A 16,382-nucleotide genomic window follows, 5' to 3' on the forward strand; every position below is an offset into this window, starting at 1 on the left:
CTAACCATACATTAAGGCTATACTTCCACTACTTCAGCAGACCCACCATCAACTTGAGAAGAAATAGGGCTAGAGAATTACAGAACCAAAAAGTGAAAAAGCAATAGAAAAAAACATACAAACTAAGAGAAAGAAGTAGTCGCTCTTGCATCTACAAAAAACGAAATAAAAAAAGGACTTTGCTCCTACTTTCAGCTCAGCACCCTCTCTGATATCCCACTCCCTGCCATCTAAAACAAATTCTTTGAAACAGGAGTTGCAGTGCTATCCACTATGAAGTCCGCCTCTTTGTGTTTTAAACGTTTGGTTGAATACATTTCCTTCTTCCTTTTCTTCTTCCTTTTCTTTGTCAATTTCAAAAAATATTCTTCGTTTTAACTAAAATGGAAAGTGAAAAGTGCTAAAACAAAACAAAACAAAAAAAGAAGAAAGTGAAGAACAGAAAAAAAGTACATTTAAGCGAACTACCTTTTATAAGTGATGAACAAGTAGGTTTGAATGCTTTTTGAATTTTTCTTTCTTTCTTTCTTTCTTTCTTGAAGAAATAGAAACAAAAAATTTTATTCAATTGTTCTGGGCTTATCTACTTGCAAATCCTCATTTACGAAAAGTGCACGGCAACAAGTAGTAAGTGGCAAATAACGAATAGCAAATCTCAAATCTCTTACTTTTCGTAATTTACAATTTCAGATTTCATGCCGGAGTAGTACAAGGCGGTCCATGTAGCCACAAATACAATCTTTTTTTTAAAAAAAAGAAAAATTGTTTTTGAATTTCAAAAACTTTGCAAAATGTAACAAGATTGTGTACGGAATCATCAATAAAAGAGCCACAAATTTAAAAAAGAAATAAAAAGAAAAGAGAGGAATAAAATAGAAGTTTTTAAAGTTTGGCTAAATCAAAAGGTTTTGGGGCAGGGAAAGGGAGGAGGCTTTTGCATTAGGCTTTTGAACATTAGGCTAAAATTAGCTATTGTTTAATTATTATTTTTTTTAATGAGAAAAAAAAATTAAACGTTAAAGGCTGAAAATAGGAGCTTTTTTATTTTCGCCTCTACTTACTTGTCGAAAGAATATCAAAAGAGATAACATAGTCAAGGAAAAGAGGGAAAGCAAGATAGAAAGAAAGAAAGAAAGAGATAAAAAAGAACTCAAAGTTGATTGGCTATTCTAGCAATGGAGGCAAAACTGCATTATTGCGCACAGAGTTGCCCCCTTTTCCAAATACAATAAAAACAAATGAAAAAAAAAAATTAGAAACCTAGAAACTTGCTCATGGCTGATATAGACAAGAAAAACAGACAAACAATCACGCCATTTCCGCAGTTAGTGTTTATTCGTATAATTTGGATGAAGCAAAAGCAAGGAAGAAAAAGTGGGAACAGGAGCGGGAACTGGTGAATTAAAAAGAGAATGGAAACTGGTTCGGGGATGGGAATGGGAACGGGAAAGAGAAAAAGGAAAAGAGGAAATAGATCATTCATTCTCATTTTCCAAACTTTTTCAATATACGAAGCAAAAGTAATTTTGATTCGGTATTATCACCAAATGCCGTATCATATTCATTTCAAACTTACTCTAGTCTTTCGAAACATGAACCAAAAAAATTCTAAAGCACGTGCTTGTAATCTAAATCTATTTACTGGCTTAATCAAATCAATCACAGTGCTTTTCTCCTTTCTTTGCAATCAATTAACACTTCTCGTATAGAATATTACCCGAGAAAAAAACCCCTGTTGGCAACGTATAGACACAATATATCCTCTCCCCTTTTCCTTTCTTTTTTCAACTAAACTGTGAAGAAAAGAAATATATTATTATTTTGTTTTGGTATTTGGTCCGCTCTCGTTTGCACTACGAATATAGTTTACCGGAATGAGAAAGGAGCAGAAATAATATTTCAACTATGTTGACCAGACAACGCGAATTTATTATTTTTTAAATTCGGATAAACTAATGTTCCATGTAACATTGAACATGCATTGGAAACACATCTACTTCAACAAAGTATAAAATCAAAAGTGATTGTTTAGTATAACTTCTGACAATTTGTAATCGAATAATGAAAGATACTAATAAATGACACAGCTTAAACATTATTCTAGTTATGGATGTAAAACAAATACTTTTTTTTTTTGGTCTGGTTTGGCACCAATTCTTAGAATTGATGAAAACAATACATTAATCAGTCGAATACATAATTGGTATTCCTAACCCCCCCTTTCAGTCCTTTATTTATTACTCGTAATACTAGCACATTATCGTTTTCTCTATTTGCTCAAGAGAATAGACAAAGCAGGTTGCATATACCAATTAATGGATCATCACTTTCACAACTATGTTGTACATCAGTCAATTACCTAAATTAAAAAATTAAAAAAAAAAATTGATACTAAATAACCAGTTCAAATTAAGTAAAAAATAAAATATATAAAAATAAAAAACTAAAATGGAATTAAACCATTGAAATATCAGGATAAATTGAAGGTCTAGGAAATAAAAAGAATAACATTCCGATATACCCATCAGTAGGAAAACATATAATTAACCAATAAAAAAGATTGACCCATTATCTATCCAAGAACTTAGCAATTGTTCAACACACCATGTTCTAGCTACTGCAATTAGATGAAACAATAACCAATAAACCCAATAAGGACAGTCCATGAGGATTTGGTGATATAGCCAGCCGAACCTTCAAAAACTTCCAACACATCAGTAACTGCAGTTGTTGAATATGCCATAGTTGATCCACTTTCCATTTCTGTTACAAGAGAAGTGATTCCAGTCGTAGTAAAGAGAGTAGACTGTTTTTCTTCATTTATCTCCTCTTGCTCCTCCGCTTCTTCTTCTTTTTCCTCTTTTTCTTCTTCTTCTTTTACAACAGCTGTTTCTGTTACTGTATAATCCAAAATTGTAGCACTTGCGATTTCAGATTCTTTAGCAATTTCAGTAGTCATGGTCAATGTCAATGTTAAAGTTGATGTCTCAATTTTGGTTCCAACCTCTTCTGTGGTGTACGTCTCTCCATCTTTGGTCAAGGTTTGTGTGATAAGAACTCCTTCGTCTACGATTGTGATGGGGGTGGTAGTGGTAGTGGTAATAGTGGTGGTAATAATTATTGTACTATTATCAATCAAGGTTGTAGTAGTGCTTGCTTTTTTGTAAATGACTGATTGAGAAACAATTGTTTCAAAACCTACTTCTGTAGTCGTAAAAGTTTCACCTTCCTTTGTAATGGTTTTGGTAACTGGCACCTTCTGGTCAACAACCGTGACTTCAGTTGTAATGGTAATGGGATTGGTGAAGACCTCGGTTACAATCAGGGTCTCAACGCTTGACTCTGTCACTGTAGAGATTTTGCCTTCTTCGGTGATGAGTTTGGTAAAGTATTGAGTTTTCTCAACAAAAACCTCCTGAATCTCAGTGGTGGTAGCTTCAACAGTGATTGGCTCTTCTTTGATTGTTACCGTATCAATAACAGTGTCAGTTTCAGTAATAGTATAACCGTCCTTGGTGATCAATTTCACCTCCGCCTTCTCTTGTTCAACCACAGTGATGACCTCACCTTCAATCGTTGAAGTGATAGTAACCGGCTCTTCGGTGACAACACTGACCAAAGTCACTGTTTCATGATTGGTATCAGTAACTGTGAATGTTTCGTTCTCCTTAACAACAACTTCCTTAGTCAAAACTTTGTACTCAATGATAGTCTCTGATTCTCCTTCAACTGTAGTTGTATATGTTTTTGGCTCTTCAGTCACAGTGGTGCTCAAAACAACAGTTTCTAAACTAGTATGTACTTGGGTTTTGGTTCTCTCCTTTCCCTCTTCAGTAATGGTAACAGTAACAGGTTCCTTAAATTCAAGAACCGTTTCTAAAACACCTTCAATAGTTTTAATAACTGTAACTGGTTCTTCTGTTATGGTGATTTGATCTTTTGTTGTCTCGGTAACAGTGGTAATTTCACCATCCATGGTCACTGTTTTTGTAACAGGTTCTTTGAATTCAATAATCGTAACAGGAGTGCCTTCAACTGTTTTCGTTGTAGTTTTAGGACTTTCAGTAACAGTAATGCTCTTAAATTTAATTTCGGTGGTGGTGAACTCTTTGCCCTTTTCAGTTACGGTCTCAGTGATTGGTTCTTTATACTCAACTATCGTCTTTGGAACTCCTTCAACAGTAGTGGTAATCGTTTGGGCATCTTGAGTAACAGTAATAAATTCAACACTCTTTTCAGTGACTGCGTAAGCTTGGCCTTCCTCGGTGACGGTTTTTGTAATTGGTTTTTGGACCTCAATAATTGTTATTGGAGTTGGAATTCCTTCCACCGTTTCATAAACGGTTTTCGGTTCCTTGGTAACAACTATTGTTTCATAATTTGTCTCAGTAATGGAATATGCTTCACCTTGCTCAGTAACGGTCTTGGTCTCTGGTTTCAAGTATTTAAAAACAGTCTCAACAGCACCTTCCACGGTGGTTGTGTATGTGATTGGTTGTTCTGTAGAGTAAATTGTTTCAACACGAACTTTGGTGAATGTTTGTCCTTCCTCAGTGACTGTATGAGTCACTGGTTGTTGATACTTGATTATTGTTTCAGGAACACCTTCAACAGTTGTGGTGATTGTTTCGGTTTCCGGCTCATCAGTAAATGTTGTGCTTACAACAAGAGTCTGTACAAGGGTCTCAGTGTTCAACTCAGTAACTGTTGCGGTTTCGGTATCTGTTGTTAAAAATGTTTTCCCATCCCTTGTAATAGTCTCAGTCACAAGTATCTCGCGCTCAACAGTGGTTTCCAAAACCTTTTCAACGGTAGTGGTTACAGTTTCGGCTTCCTGGGTGACTGTTATAGCCTCGGTTGTTGTTTCCTTACTGGTTTCAGTAACATTCATTGTAACTGTTTCTGTAGCTACTTCGGTGGTGACAAATGTTGTTCCATCCTCAGTAATTGTGTGGGTGACGGTAGTTTCAGTAACAACAACAGTAGGAACAGTGGTGGTGAAAGTTGTGACTTTTTCAATTTCACTTTCAGATGAAGTAGCGACAATTGGAGTTGTCAAGGTAGTAGAATAATCAGTAGATGAAGCAGTAGATGTTTCAGTAAAAAAAGTACTGGAAAGAGTTGTAGATGTAATAGTAGAGCTCAAAGTTGGCTTGTATGGCTCACAGTCTGGAACTTTCCAACAATAGTTTGGTAAAGTCAAATCAAAAGTCTTTGCAGCATCAAACTTGGTATATGATTTGTGAACTGTTCTCTTGACTTTGTCAAGATTCTTCTCGCATGTGTATTTGTAGTTGGTGTCAAAGACATGCAGCCAATCACTGTACCAAACCAGAACTCTATACTCTATACCGAAATCAGGAGGCAAACAAAAGTAATTACCGTGTTGAATAGGTGAGACTATTACTGATGCTTCAAAGTCAAAAGGGTTGTTATATTTGAAAGTTGCAGTATCGCCATGCGCCTTAATATTGTCCATATATGGAGAGCCCAAGTTTACAAAATCAATCTCAATAGAACTTTCACCAGCAAATGATTTTAAAGCAGATGGATCATAAGTAGTCTTGAACAAAAAATCAATCTTGTAGTGTTTTTCATCAACTTTTTCAGCCTTGGTCACTTGAAAATGCGCAGCTGGAGCAGACTTTGCAGAAGATTTTGCAGACGACTTTACAGTCCTCTTTTCCAACCCCTCGTATATACCAGCACTCAGTTGAATATCAAACGGAACTTCTTGACCGTAACAATTATGACCAACGGGAGCTAGAGCAAAATTTCTTGCAAAGTCATAGTAATCGCCTTTCCCAGGAACTGAAGGTGGTTTGGTCACCTTTTTGGTAGCTTCAGTAGTACTTAAAGCGGCCACAATGAATACCAATAAGTTTTTGAATTGCATCTTCTCTATTTCCTTTCTTTTCCCTTTGTTTTCTTTTCAGTTTTCCTAATTTACTTTTTGGAGCTTTGTTGAATTTTGATCAATAAAATTCACAACCATCACCACTCATCAAGTCAGGCACAAATACTGACATATTTATAGTTGAGATAAGTCAAAAGATAAAAGACCCGAGTCAATTAATTAACTCAATTGTGAACACCACTTCGATTTGAAGTATTAATTAACTTGAATTTTTTTTTTTTTTGTTTCTTTCTTGTTTTGGAAGCCATTTGGTGAAAAAAAGTACATAAATTAGATAACTATTTGTAAAACTTGGTAACATTTAAAAGAGTAAAATACTTTCAAACATTCAAGCTTTTTTCTTTATCCTCACCCTACCGCCCTTTTCTTCCATTCACAAACATAAAGCAGAATCAGAACGCCCTTCGGGTACACTGTAATAGTATTAGAATGACTTTTGCAGACATTGCAGACGTTTTTTGTTTCCTACCATTTTGCAAAATTATCACTTCACCCTTCACGGCACAAATGTTCTAAAGTTGTTTCTATATTGATCCATCATGAATTGAACCCAAGAAACTTCCCCCCCCCCCCCCCCCAAAAAAAAAAAAAAATAAGAATAAAAATAAATAATTAATGAAAAAGAAGGTTTTAATTTATCCACAGGGTCTTTTAAATAACCGAGGTAATTCGAATAGCATAGACCTTAATAATAATCATAATAATAATAATAATAATAGTTATTATTACTATAATTATAATTACTGTTATTATTATTATTACTACTACTACTATTATGAGCTTTATAATTTCCTTGCTTTGTCTCTGCTCTTCTTGATGTACTTTTTTTTTCTTCTTTCTCAATAACCGAATCAATATTTGAACAGCGTCTTTGAAAGGATGGGACAAATTATTATAAATTGGATTTTTCAATTCACCATCAAGGGTTCAAAATTTGGGAAACACAAAGTTTATTAAACAATTCAAGAACTGGTTCTTTAATCCTAAACCACCTTCTTGTTACTCTTTATTAAAATCTGGGCCTTTTTCCCAAGTCTGGCAACTGATGATTTAATATAAATTACAAATAACCACTTTTTCTTCTTCTTCGTCAATAATTTATAGGTGTAATCAATATTGATTGCAATTATTAATTATTATTATTCTCTTTTAGCTTCAACCAAAGTAAATTGGTTAGGACAAAGTTAGCATAACAACCCAATATGGGAATAATCTTGACATTCTTGACCAAAGTGCAAGACATTGCCTTTTGTTACAACACCAAAGTGGAAAAATGAAAATTGAAATCCATATTTTTAATAGCACTCAATTTGTCAAAAAAGTAGTACTAAAATGCACTGAATGAACAAAGTTAACTTTTCCCTTAGTAATGTTTCTTTCCCTTTCAAAAATTTACTTTGCAATACTCATAAAAACAATTAAAAATATAATCAAGTTTTGAAAAAATGGAGTAGCTGGAAACAGAGATATCAATTTACTGTGCTGTATGTAGTTTATTATTTTTTTATTCTTACCAGTGGTTCAAAATAAAATCTTCCCAAATTGTAAGTCTCATATCATTCGTAGAAATATTAACCAGCTTCAGTAGAGCTATAAGTCCCATTTTTGAATATTCACACACAGCCTCTGCTTATAAAAATAAAATAAATAGTGAATAACATGTTGTTACAATAGTTTAATGAAATCGAAAACCCATACAATTCAAGAAATGAAAGAAACGAATTTCTTTCGAAATTTCTTTCAACAGAGTTCTATAAGTATGATTGTATAAATTGCATACACGAACGCTACCATAGAAATGGAACACAAAAAAACATTAAAAAAAATGTTCCATATAATTAAATTAAAAAAAAAAAAAAAAGAAAAAAGGAAAAAACGTCTTCATCAAAAAGACGACACTATGATGTTTAAAAGTCATAGCTAAGTAAACACACACACATATATACATACACAAGCACTTAAACACTTCAACATTGTAATTTGCTTACTCACTAACAAAATTAGTAACTAAAAGAACAGACGCTAATGGATGCAAATTTACTTCTAAAGTGTTTTGCTGAAACACTTCAAGCAGACGTGACCTCACGTACTGCAGCAGAGAAACAATTGAAGGAAATCTCAGTGCAGCCTGGTTTCTTGGGTGCATGTCTTGACATATTGGAGACTCAAGAAACTCCGGCTCATGTCAAAAAGGCTGCTGCAGTTTATTTCAAAAATAGGGTTGTTCGGTACTGGGCGTCAAAGGACACCAATTTAAGAGTCGATGAAGGTGAAAAACCTGTGGTGAAAGACCGAATAGTTCCAGTTTTACTTGTTGTCGATCACAGTACAAGACAACAAATCTTACCAGCATTCCGATTATTAGTAAGTCTCGAGTTTGACAATTGGAGCAAGTTATTAGAGCAAACTGGACAATTGTTGCAAGAACTGGAGAAATCTGAAGACTATTTATACACAGCTATTCTTTGTCTAGTGGAGATTACAAGAAAGTTCAAATGGGCAGATAATCAAAGCAGGTCGAACAAATTAGATCCCATTTTGGAACAAACCTTCCCATTTTTATTGTCCATTGGTAAATCACTTTTGAGTCAACACGAAAACGGCGTTGAACTCACGGAAACGAAAGCTGAGATTTTGAAACTCATCTTGAAATCTTACAGATTTGTTACATACTATGAAATTCCCAATATGTTGAGGGAGCGTGACCAGCTCTTGCAATGGGGCGAGTTCCATGCATCCGTTATCAGCATGAAACCACCAGCTTACGCAGCCAATACTGATGTATCGGAACAAGAAAAGAGTTTGCTCCAAGTTGCCAAATGCTACAAGTGGTCAGTGGCTAATATCTTGCGACTCTTTATACGTTATGGATCTCAAAACTCATTGTCTAGAAAGATTGCATATCCCGAGTTTCTCAATGTGTTTATAAATGAGTTTATGCCACATTTCTTCAACCACATTTTAAAAGTTGTTGAGGAGTTTTGCCAAGGTGTCAGGTGGATTGGATTGACTGAATTATACCAATTGCTTGAGTTCTTGAGCCATTGCATTAGTGAAATGCCCACTTGGAAATTGATCAAACCACATTTTGAAATTTTAATGCATCATTTTATTTATCCTGTCATATGTCCATCCGATCATTTGCTCGAGACTTTTGAAGATGATCCCCAAGAATACATAAATCTATGCTTTGATACATGTGGCGATTATGATAACGAGAGATATGCAGCTTTAGGATTCGTCACGACTTCTTTGCTCAAACATGCCAAGTTTTGTCTTCCACCAATTACGTTAATGATTCAGCAAGAATTAACGAATGTTCAAAACGACGATTCGCTTGAAAGTGCTAAAAAGAAAGATGGACTCATGCGTATTCTAGGTAGCATTTCTGGCTATCTTGTTGATGATGACTCGATTGCACCACTATTAACTACATTGGTTGTTCCAAACTTTAAAACCGCACACGAGTTCCTTAAAGCAAGGACTATTGAAGTATGCTCGCAGTTTGCTGACGTTCAATTTGCACCCGATGTACTTGCTGTTATAACCCATGGCATTTTAAACAATTTTGACGGCGATGTTTCCTTGCCTGTGCGCTTCAATAGCGCCTTGTCAATTCAAGCATTTATTACCAATGAGGATTCCAAAAATGCTCTTTCGCAAACAATTCTTCCTGTCATGTCCAAACTCTTGGAATTGTCGAATGAGATTGACAATGATGCCATCTCCATTATAATGCAAGAATGTGTCGAAAGTTTTTCGGAACAGTTACAACCATTTGGTGTTGACTTGATGAGCAAGCTAGTCCACCAATTTTTAAAGCTTGCTATAGAAATCAATGAGGCTTCTAAAGTGGAAGTTGATGATTTCGATGCAAACTATGAAGATCAAGGTGACAAGGCAATGGCAGCTTTGGGATTCTTAAACACCATGATTACTGTTTTGTTATCATTTGAGAACTCGCATGAAATCTGTGTCAAGTTGGAGGAGATCTGTGCTCCTGCTATTGATTATGTTTTGGTCAACCAAATGGATGACTTTTTTGCTGAAATTGGTGAATTGATTGAGAATGCAACTTTTTTGTTGAGAGCCATTACCCCCATTATGTGGAAAAATTTCAAGCTTCTTTATGATATTTTCGAACAAGGGTCTGGTCTTTTGTATGTTGAAGAGTTGTTACCTTGCTTGACCAATTATATGATTTATGGGAAATCTACTATAAAGAATGACGAAAACTTGCAAAAACATTTTTTCCAATTGCTCAATGTTATTGCTGCTTCGTCTCAAGAAGAAGAAGTGGGTTCAATTTCAGACTTGGTTTTGACGTATGAATTTGCAGAAAACTTTATACTCACATTGGAGGAGAATGCTGCACCATATGTACCCCAAATACTAGAGGTGGTATTAAGCAATTACCACCAATGTGAAGAAAGGAAATTAAACGGTACCTTTACCGTCAATAGTAATAACGTTATTATAGCGTGCCTTGTTTATAGCACTGAGGCTACCATTGCGATACTCAAACAGACCAACCAGTTTAGTACTTTCTTCAAGAAATGGTTGGATTCATCTCTTGAAAGGGTTTTTGATTTGAAGCTTTCGCTTTTAGGATTGATGAAACTCATTTCTATTAATCAATTGGACTCCGATATTTCATTAGCCGTATCCGGTAAGATCCCATCAACGTTAAAACAACTCGTTACCTCAATCACCAATTTGGAGAAAAAGAGGAAAAACATTGATGATTTCAAAGATGATGTGAATTTGAATCTTGATCAAGCACAACTGCTGGTGCAAACTCAAAATTCTATACAAAATAATTCGTTGGGTGCAGATGACGAACAGCAACAAGGCGAATCCGGATATGAGGAGGATTGGGAAGATGATGTTGAAGCAACAAAGAAATACATTGAGTTTTTGAACAATGAAGAATCCCAATTGACTGGATCTGGTTTCCAGGATGAGGAAGAAATCTACGAGGACCCACTCGCTCCAACGCCATTGGATGAAGTTAACATTTTTGAGCTCTTTAAATCCTTTTTACATGAATTCCAGCTGGCTGACCCCGACAAGTTTAATGTTCTCTTTGGGAATTTGAAGGATGAAGATCAAAAAGTAATAATTGATGTAGTGAATACATAGGACAAGTAAATATAGAATATAAATAACTGCATAAAAATTAAATGGAAATAAATAGAGGTAACTAAAGATTCACTGTAACGCACGAGTAGAGAAAAATTTTTTATTCCCAATGATTGTTTATTCAAATTGATGATTATTGGTAATGTCAATTATCATATATGTGTATATAACTTTGCCCCTTTTCCTTCTATTTTAAAAAGCGTTGACCTTAGAAAACTCTCTATTGAAATTTCTGCCGACATTTAGTTTTAATTTTTTCTTTGTCATCATCTTGTCCTATGATATTATACTGGGGAAGAACAGAGTCATTATACATTGAAACATGAGTTATATCTTGCAGAAGTACTTCCCTTTTTTTATGTGTTTTAGATTTTTTCCCTTTGTCTTTATTGGTTTCCTTCATTTCCTTCATTTCCTTCATTTCCTTCATTTCCTTCATTTCCTTCGTTTCCTTCGTTTCCTTCGTTTCCTTCGTTTCCTTCGTTTCCTTCGTTTACTTCGTTTTTTTCGTACTCACCTTTTCAGCTTTATGTGGTCACAATCAAGTCGACATCAAAACCAACTTTTTACTCTTTTTCAGCCTTTTCTCCTTTGCTTTAAGTATCATCTCTTGGATTTCTTCGGCATCTTTTTCTAAGTCGTCTGTCCCATCGTCATCGTCAGAATGTACTTTGATTCTCGTGCCCCAAACAGTTGTTTCGTATCTACCACCCTTATCAGATTCGGCAACACCATGATCAACTCCAATCCCATTGGTACCGGCATCTCCATCAATGTCCGCGTCAGTTGGACTAGTTTGATTACTTAATGACAAAGAGTCAAAAGTATCAATAAACCTGCGACGCCCGTAGCTTCCAGTATCATAATCGTTGTATTCCAGATCAGAAAGATCATTTCCATGCATGAAGAATCGTTTAAGTTTAACTTCCTCATTGTCGAGTGCTCGTTTCCTGTTCATTTCTTCTCTCAATTGTTTCTTTTTAGAAGCCTTGCTTCGCTTTTGTAAATCATTTCCAAATAGTGACCAGCTTTCGGAATCGATTATTCCCTCCCAGTTGCATTGTATAAAGCTTACCTGCGATCCAATTGGTAAATGGCCCAAATACTTGTGATGCTGAATGGTGTCTGAATCTAATACTTCAACTTTGATATCTTCAATTTTGGCAACAATTGACGTTGGAAGAAGTTCGTATTGATTACCACTGGAGTGCTTCAACACTTTGAAATCAAAAGGAGATAGGAAATAGTTACATCCGGTTGTGTAATAGAAAAACTTTTTTGCAGCTACTGCCGAGTCGTTTTCCAGAGGCATGATTTGATCATCTATATTGAATGGTGCTGTCCATTGTGATAGAAGCTGATCAATATGCTGTACTCCTTTTGGCACCATTTCCTTATCTTCATCATCAACTGCAAGTACCAACATTCGTTCCATTTCAAAGAAATCGAGGAGGTATTGTTGGTCGCCTTTGTAAAACCTGAAATAAGGAGCTGTCAATATATCCCTTGCGTCTGGAAAATCAGAAGCGGTAGCAGACTCGAGTACTGGTGTTGCAAGTTGATTTTGTCGTTCCATCAATTTCAAAATGACATCTTCTCCGACGCGGGGTCGTTCAAAACACTCATCCGAAATGATAACTGGCCTCAAGTTTCGGACATATTCAAAACAAATGGGACAATGGCCATCATTAGCCATCAACCGCAAACAGCACAAAAGACACAAAACGTGGCCCCCAGCACAGATCATTCGTGGTGCAATCATATCGGAAGATATACATATAGGACAGGTGCTCAGGGGGGCAATAACTGCTATGACCTTCTCCAAATCAATGGGAAGATTAGGGTCCGAATGCAATAGTTGCGGTGTATAACGTTCATGAACAACAAACTTGAAGTTGACACTCAAGAACCTCATCCCTGTAAGCTCCACTCTTCGACCATCTTGCTTATTTTTGCTCGGTCTTCTCTTGGTCCGCTCTCTATGTTTACTTTGTTGATATTCTTCTGTATCGCGATATGACTGAAAATTCATTAGGTGACTTATGGAAACTTGATTTTTGCGGTTTTTCTTGCCATTACTGGGAGGTCGATTAGTGTGGTCTTGGTTGCTCTTGCTCTTGCTTGTGTTCTTGCTATTGCCCTTGTTGTTGTTATTACTACTGCTATTGCTATTCCATGATTGTGCTAATTGTCGTGGTTGCTCCAATCGTACCACGTTTGCAGTGGCGATTGTATTTGCGTTTGCGTCTGAAGTTGCATTTGAAGTTGCATTCGAATGGAACCCCATCATATGATATGTTTTAGTTACGTGAAAATAGTGTGAGACTACCTCAAGAAATAAAAAAAAAGGAACCAAATGAAAGGTTTGGTTTTTAATTTCTTCTAATTAAAAAGAAATGTAAAGAATGCAATGTAGAAGATGGCTCCCTTCTCAAACGTGGAATGGGAGGCTGTCGCGCAAACGTGTGGGTCCACGTGACACTTCCCCCGCGGATAGCGTTAGAAATATAAGAGAATGAAAACTAATTTAGGTTGAAGGAAAAAAGGAGAAGAAAAAAAAAAGGAATATGTAATGAAAAACGTGTAGTGAGTGGGTCTTGCTTATAGATGCGTAAACGAGTACACATTCGATTCATATAAATCTACATCAACTTTGAAACAGATTAGGAATCAGAAATCAATAATATATCAATTGTTCACACTAAACGGCATCTCCATTCTCATTTTCCTTTCCTTTCCCCTTCACACACACTCACTCACCTCCCTAACTGACCTCCCCAACTAAACTATATATTCAATTTTCCAATGTCATTAAAGAAAGCCAATATTAATTCCGTCAAGGATTTGCACAAACATACAGATGAACAGCTTGGATCCATACTTCAACAATTGGGTTACGAGGAATCGTTCACACTTACCGACATTAAACTAGGATTAGGACTCGTAAGTGTTGCTATTGCGGGCTTACTTTTTCTAGCTGATAAGAAATACGAATTCAAGGATATTTATGGGCTTACAGCTGCTTCATGCTTTATATATGCTATTCTCAATGGAGTATTGTTTTTAGTGAATAGAAAGTACAAAAATGTTAAATATATTGGCTATTCAAAGGGAAATAAACTTGTGATAGCAACAGAAACAACCAAGTATGATCCAATATACTTTCTCACGATCAATGGGAAAAGAGCACAGATTCCATTTAGTAAAATTTATGATTCTATTGGATACTTAGATAGGGACGAGTTTTCGAAATTGTTGTCACGCGAAATCAATAAAAAAGATGAATAAATAGTTCTATAGAGAAGGAAAAGAGGATGGAATATTAATAATTCATTGATATCGAGGACTGCATATCTAATTCTGTTTTGCCTTATTGTCTATTTTTTTGTTTTTTTGTTGTTTTTTTTTTATTGTTTTCCGTCTTTATATGTTATATTCAAATTTGGTTATACTTTAATCTTGAATTTTTGGAAAGAAATTGTGGAATATCCGGGCAAAATTATAATCAACACTTGGTTCACATGTCCACTCATGTTGAATTTGTTCAGAATTTCCAGTTTAGAAAATTCATTTGCAATGTTGAAATTGGATTTCGATATTTACCAATTTTTTGCCAACATTTGATTTCAATTTTTCTGTCTGTTTTAATCCACGTCAACATTTGGCAACAGCGATTTTTTCTTATTACTGAATGTTTAGTGAAAGTGTATATTGTAAAATCAAACGGAAAAAGAAAGTAAAATAATAGAGAAGGAGATAGGAAAATAAGAAAAGAAGAAAGCAAGAAAAGGCATCAAACTACTTATTCTGTATATTTAATTTTAATGTTGTGTCTCTTTAACTTTTTCGTCCATCTCGCTTATCCAGCGACAAAAGTCTTGTACAAACATTGGTGCTGTTCGAACACCAGGTAGAAAGTTGGCATAAAATGGTTCTGCCAAGCATCCCATGTACCCAATATCTACTTTGTCAATGATTGTCTTTGCCAACTCAACATGTTTCACAACCGGTGCAACCAATTGCTTTGTTGGCTTGACATCTTTAAACAACTCTGTATCCATTTGACCAGGTGTCACCAATAATAGTCGAATCAAAGGGTATTGCTTAAGTTCCTGCTGAAGCGAGTCATGCAACATTATTTGGGCAGCCTTTGAGGCCGAATAGGTTGACAAATTTCGTGGAGCAAATACTCCTAAAATTGACGAAATTGTAACTATAGAGAGTTTGCCATGCTTATTATTCTTGAGGTGCTTATCTAGTACTTTTTGAAGTATCATGACTTGCAGTAAAGTGTTAACTGTAAACACCTTCTTCACATCAACAAAACTTGTGTTAACCAATGACTTGTTGTCTCTAATGCCTGCATTGTTGATGAGAACACTCAAGTACCGACCACTTTCCTCCAAGTCTAAGATCAATTTTTCCATTGTCTTTTCCAACGCATCTTCGTTTTGCAAATCGCATGGTATATAATGCATATTCACATCCTTCTCTCGTGGCGCTTGTCTATCCAAAACATAAACGACAACTTGCTTTTCCAAAAGTTCCTTGACAAGCTCAAACCCCAACCCATTTGAGCCCCCAGTGACCAATGCAATATCAGACGCACCTAAGTTTCCCCACCTCCCCGAAGGCAAATTATACTGCCGTATAAGACGACTTATGTATCTAAGTAAAAGCAAGGTCGTAAATATAGCTAAAAGTATGCAAATGTTTGAAGTGGATGGAGTATATGGAATAGCAAGCAGTCCACCATTGTTAGTATCAAAAAAGTTCATTTTATCATCAATTGATTTAGTTTACTATTATTTTTTCAATTTGTTTTTTTTTTTTGTAATTTTTTGGTTTTTTTCACTTCGAGAACCCACCTACACGCAGTATGCCGTCTTACTTACTGGATCAACAGGAAACCAAAATGATTTGCTTTTATAAAAGCCTCTTTCAACGGTAGGAAAATGTTGAATCTCTAGTTCAAAAATAGAAATAGAAAGGGCAGAAACAGCAGCGTAAGTGCCTTGAGAAGCAATGTCTGATAGTTTTCGAACTGCAGGAGAACAGCTTCGATAGGAAAACACTTTAGATAGCAAAGAAGTTCAAAATCACCCAATCACCAAAACAACTCAATGACCAAAACAATCCAATCAGTCAAGTGGTAAAAGAGTTTCAAGAGACTTTTGTATTCTTTTTTTCTTCTTTTTTCTTCCTTTTTGCCAAAAATTCTATAGTTTTCACTAGAGCTATGACTCGCATAAGATCATACTAAAAAAAAAAAAAAGAAAAATAAACATAAAAACAAAAACAAAAACAAAATATCAAAAAATCA

General features: G+C 35.4%; 5 protein-coding genes across 5 annotated transcripts; 2 read left to right on the plus strand and 3 right to left on the minus strand. All coding sequences in view use genetic code 12, as the record gives it.

Annotated features, from left to right (window-relative positions):
* Window positions 1–2,623: 2,623 nt before the first annotated feature.
* PVL30_003998 (uncharacterized protein) lies at window positions 2,624–5,896 on the minus strand (the record flags this gene model as incomplete). Its single annotated transcript, XM_001524252.2, has 1 exon — window positions 2,624–5,896. One exon carries the CDS (start codon window positions 5,894–5,896, stop codon window positions 2,624–2,626), a length of 3,273 nt encoding a protein of 1,090 aa, XP_001524302.2.
* Window positions 5,897–7,942: 2,046 nt separating this feature from the next.
* Window positions 7,943–11,059, plus strand: NMD5 (Nonsense-mediated mRNA decay protein 5; the record flags this gene model as incomplete). The annotated part of the gene is made up of 1 exon (XM_001524253.2): window positions 7,943–11,059. One exon carries the CDS (start codon window positions 7,943–7,945, stop codon window positions 11,057–11,059), a length of 3,117 nt encoding a protein of 1,038 aa, XP_001524303.2.
* Window positions 11,060–11,600: 541 nt separating this feature from the next.
* Window positions 11,601–13,349, minus strand: PVL30_004000 (uncharacterized protein; the record flags this gene model as incomplete). Its single annotated transcript, XM_001524255.2, has 1 exon — window positions 11,601–13,349. The coding sequence occupies one exon, from the start codon at window positions 13,347–13,349 to the stop codon at window positions 11,601–11,603; it is 1,749 nt and encodes a 582-aa protein (XP_001524305.2).
* A 515-nt stretch (window positions 13,350–13,864) lies between these two features.
* SPC2 (signal peptidase complex subunit spc2) lies at window positions 13,865–14,347 on the plus strand (the record flags this gene model as incomplete). Its single annotated transcript, XM_001524256.2, has 1 exon — window positions 13,865–14,347. One exon carries the CDS (start codon window positions 13,865–13,867, stop codon window positions 14,345–14,347), a length of 483 nt encoding a protein of 160 aa, XP_001524306.2.
* A 533-nt stretch (window positions 14,348–14,880) lies between these two features.
* On the minus strand, window positions 14,881–15,837 carry PVL30_004002 (uncharacterized protein; the record flags this gene model as incomplete). Its single annotated transcript, XM_001524257.2, has 1 exon — window positions 14,881–15,837. One exon carries the CDS (start codon window positions 15,835–15,837, stop codon window positions 14,881–14,883), a length of 957 nt encoding a protein of 318 aa, XP_001524307.2.
* Between the last annotated feature and the right edge of the window lie 545 nt (window positions 15,838–16,382).

The sequence above is a fragment of the Lodderomyces elongisporus genome, chromosome 5 (genome assembly GCF_030384665.1).
Source record: "Lodderomyces elongisporus chromosome 5, complete sequence".
Lineage (NCBI taxonomy): Eukaryota > Fungi > Ascomycota > Pichiomycetes > Serinales > Debaryomycetaceae > Lodderomyces > Lodderomyces elongisporus.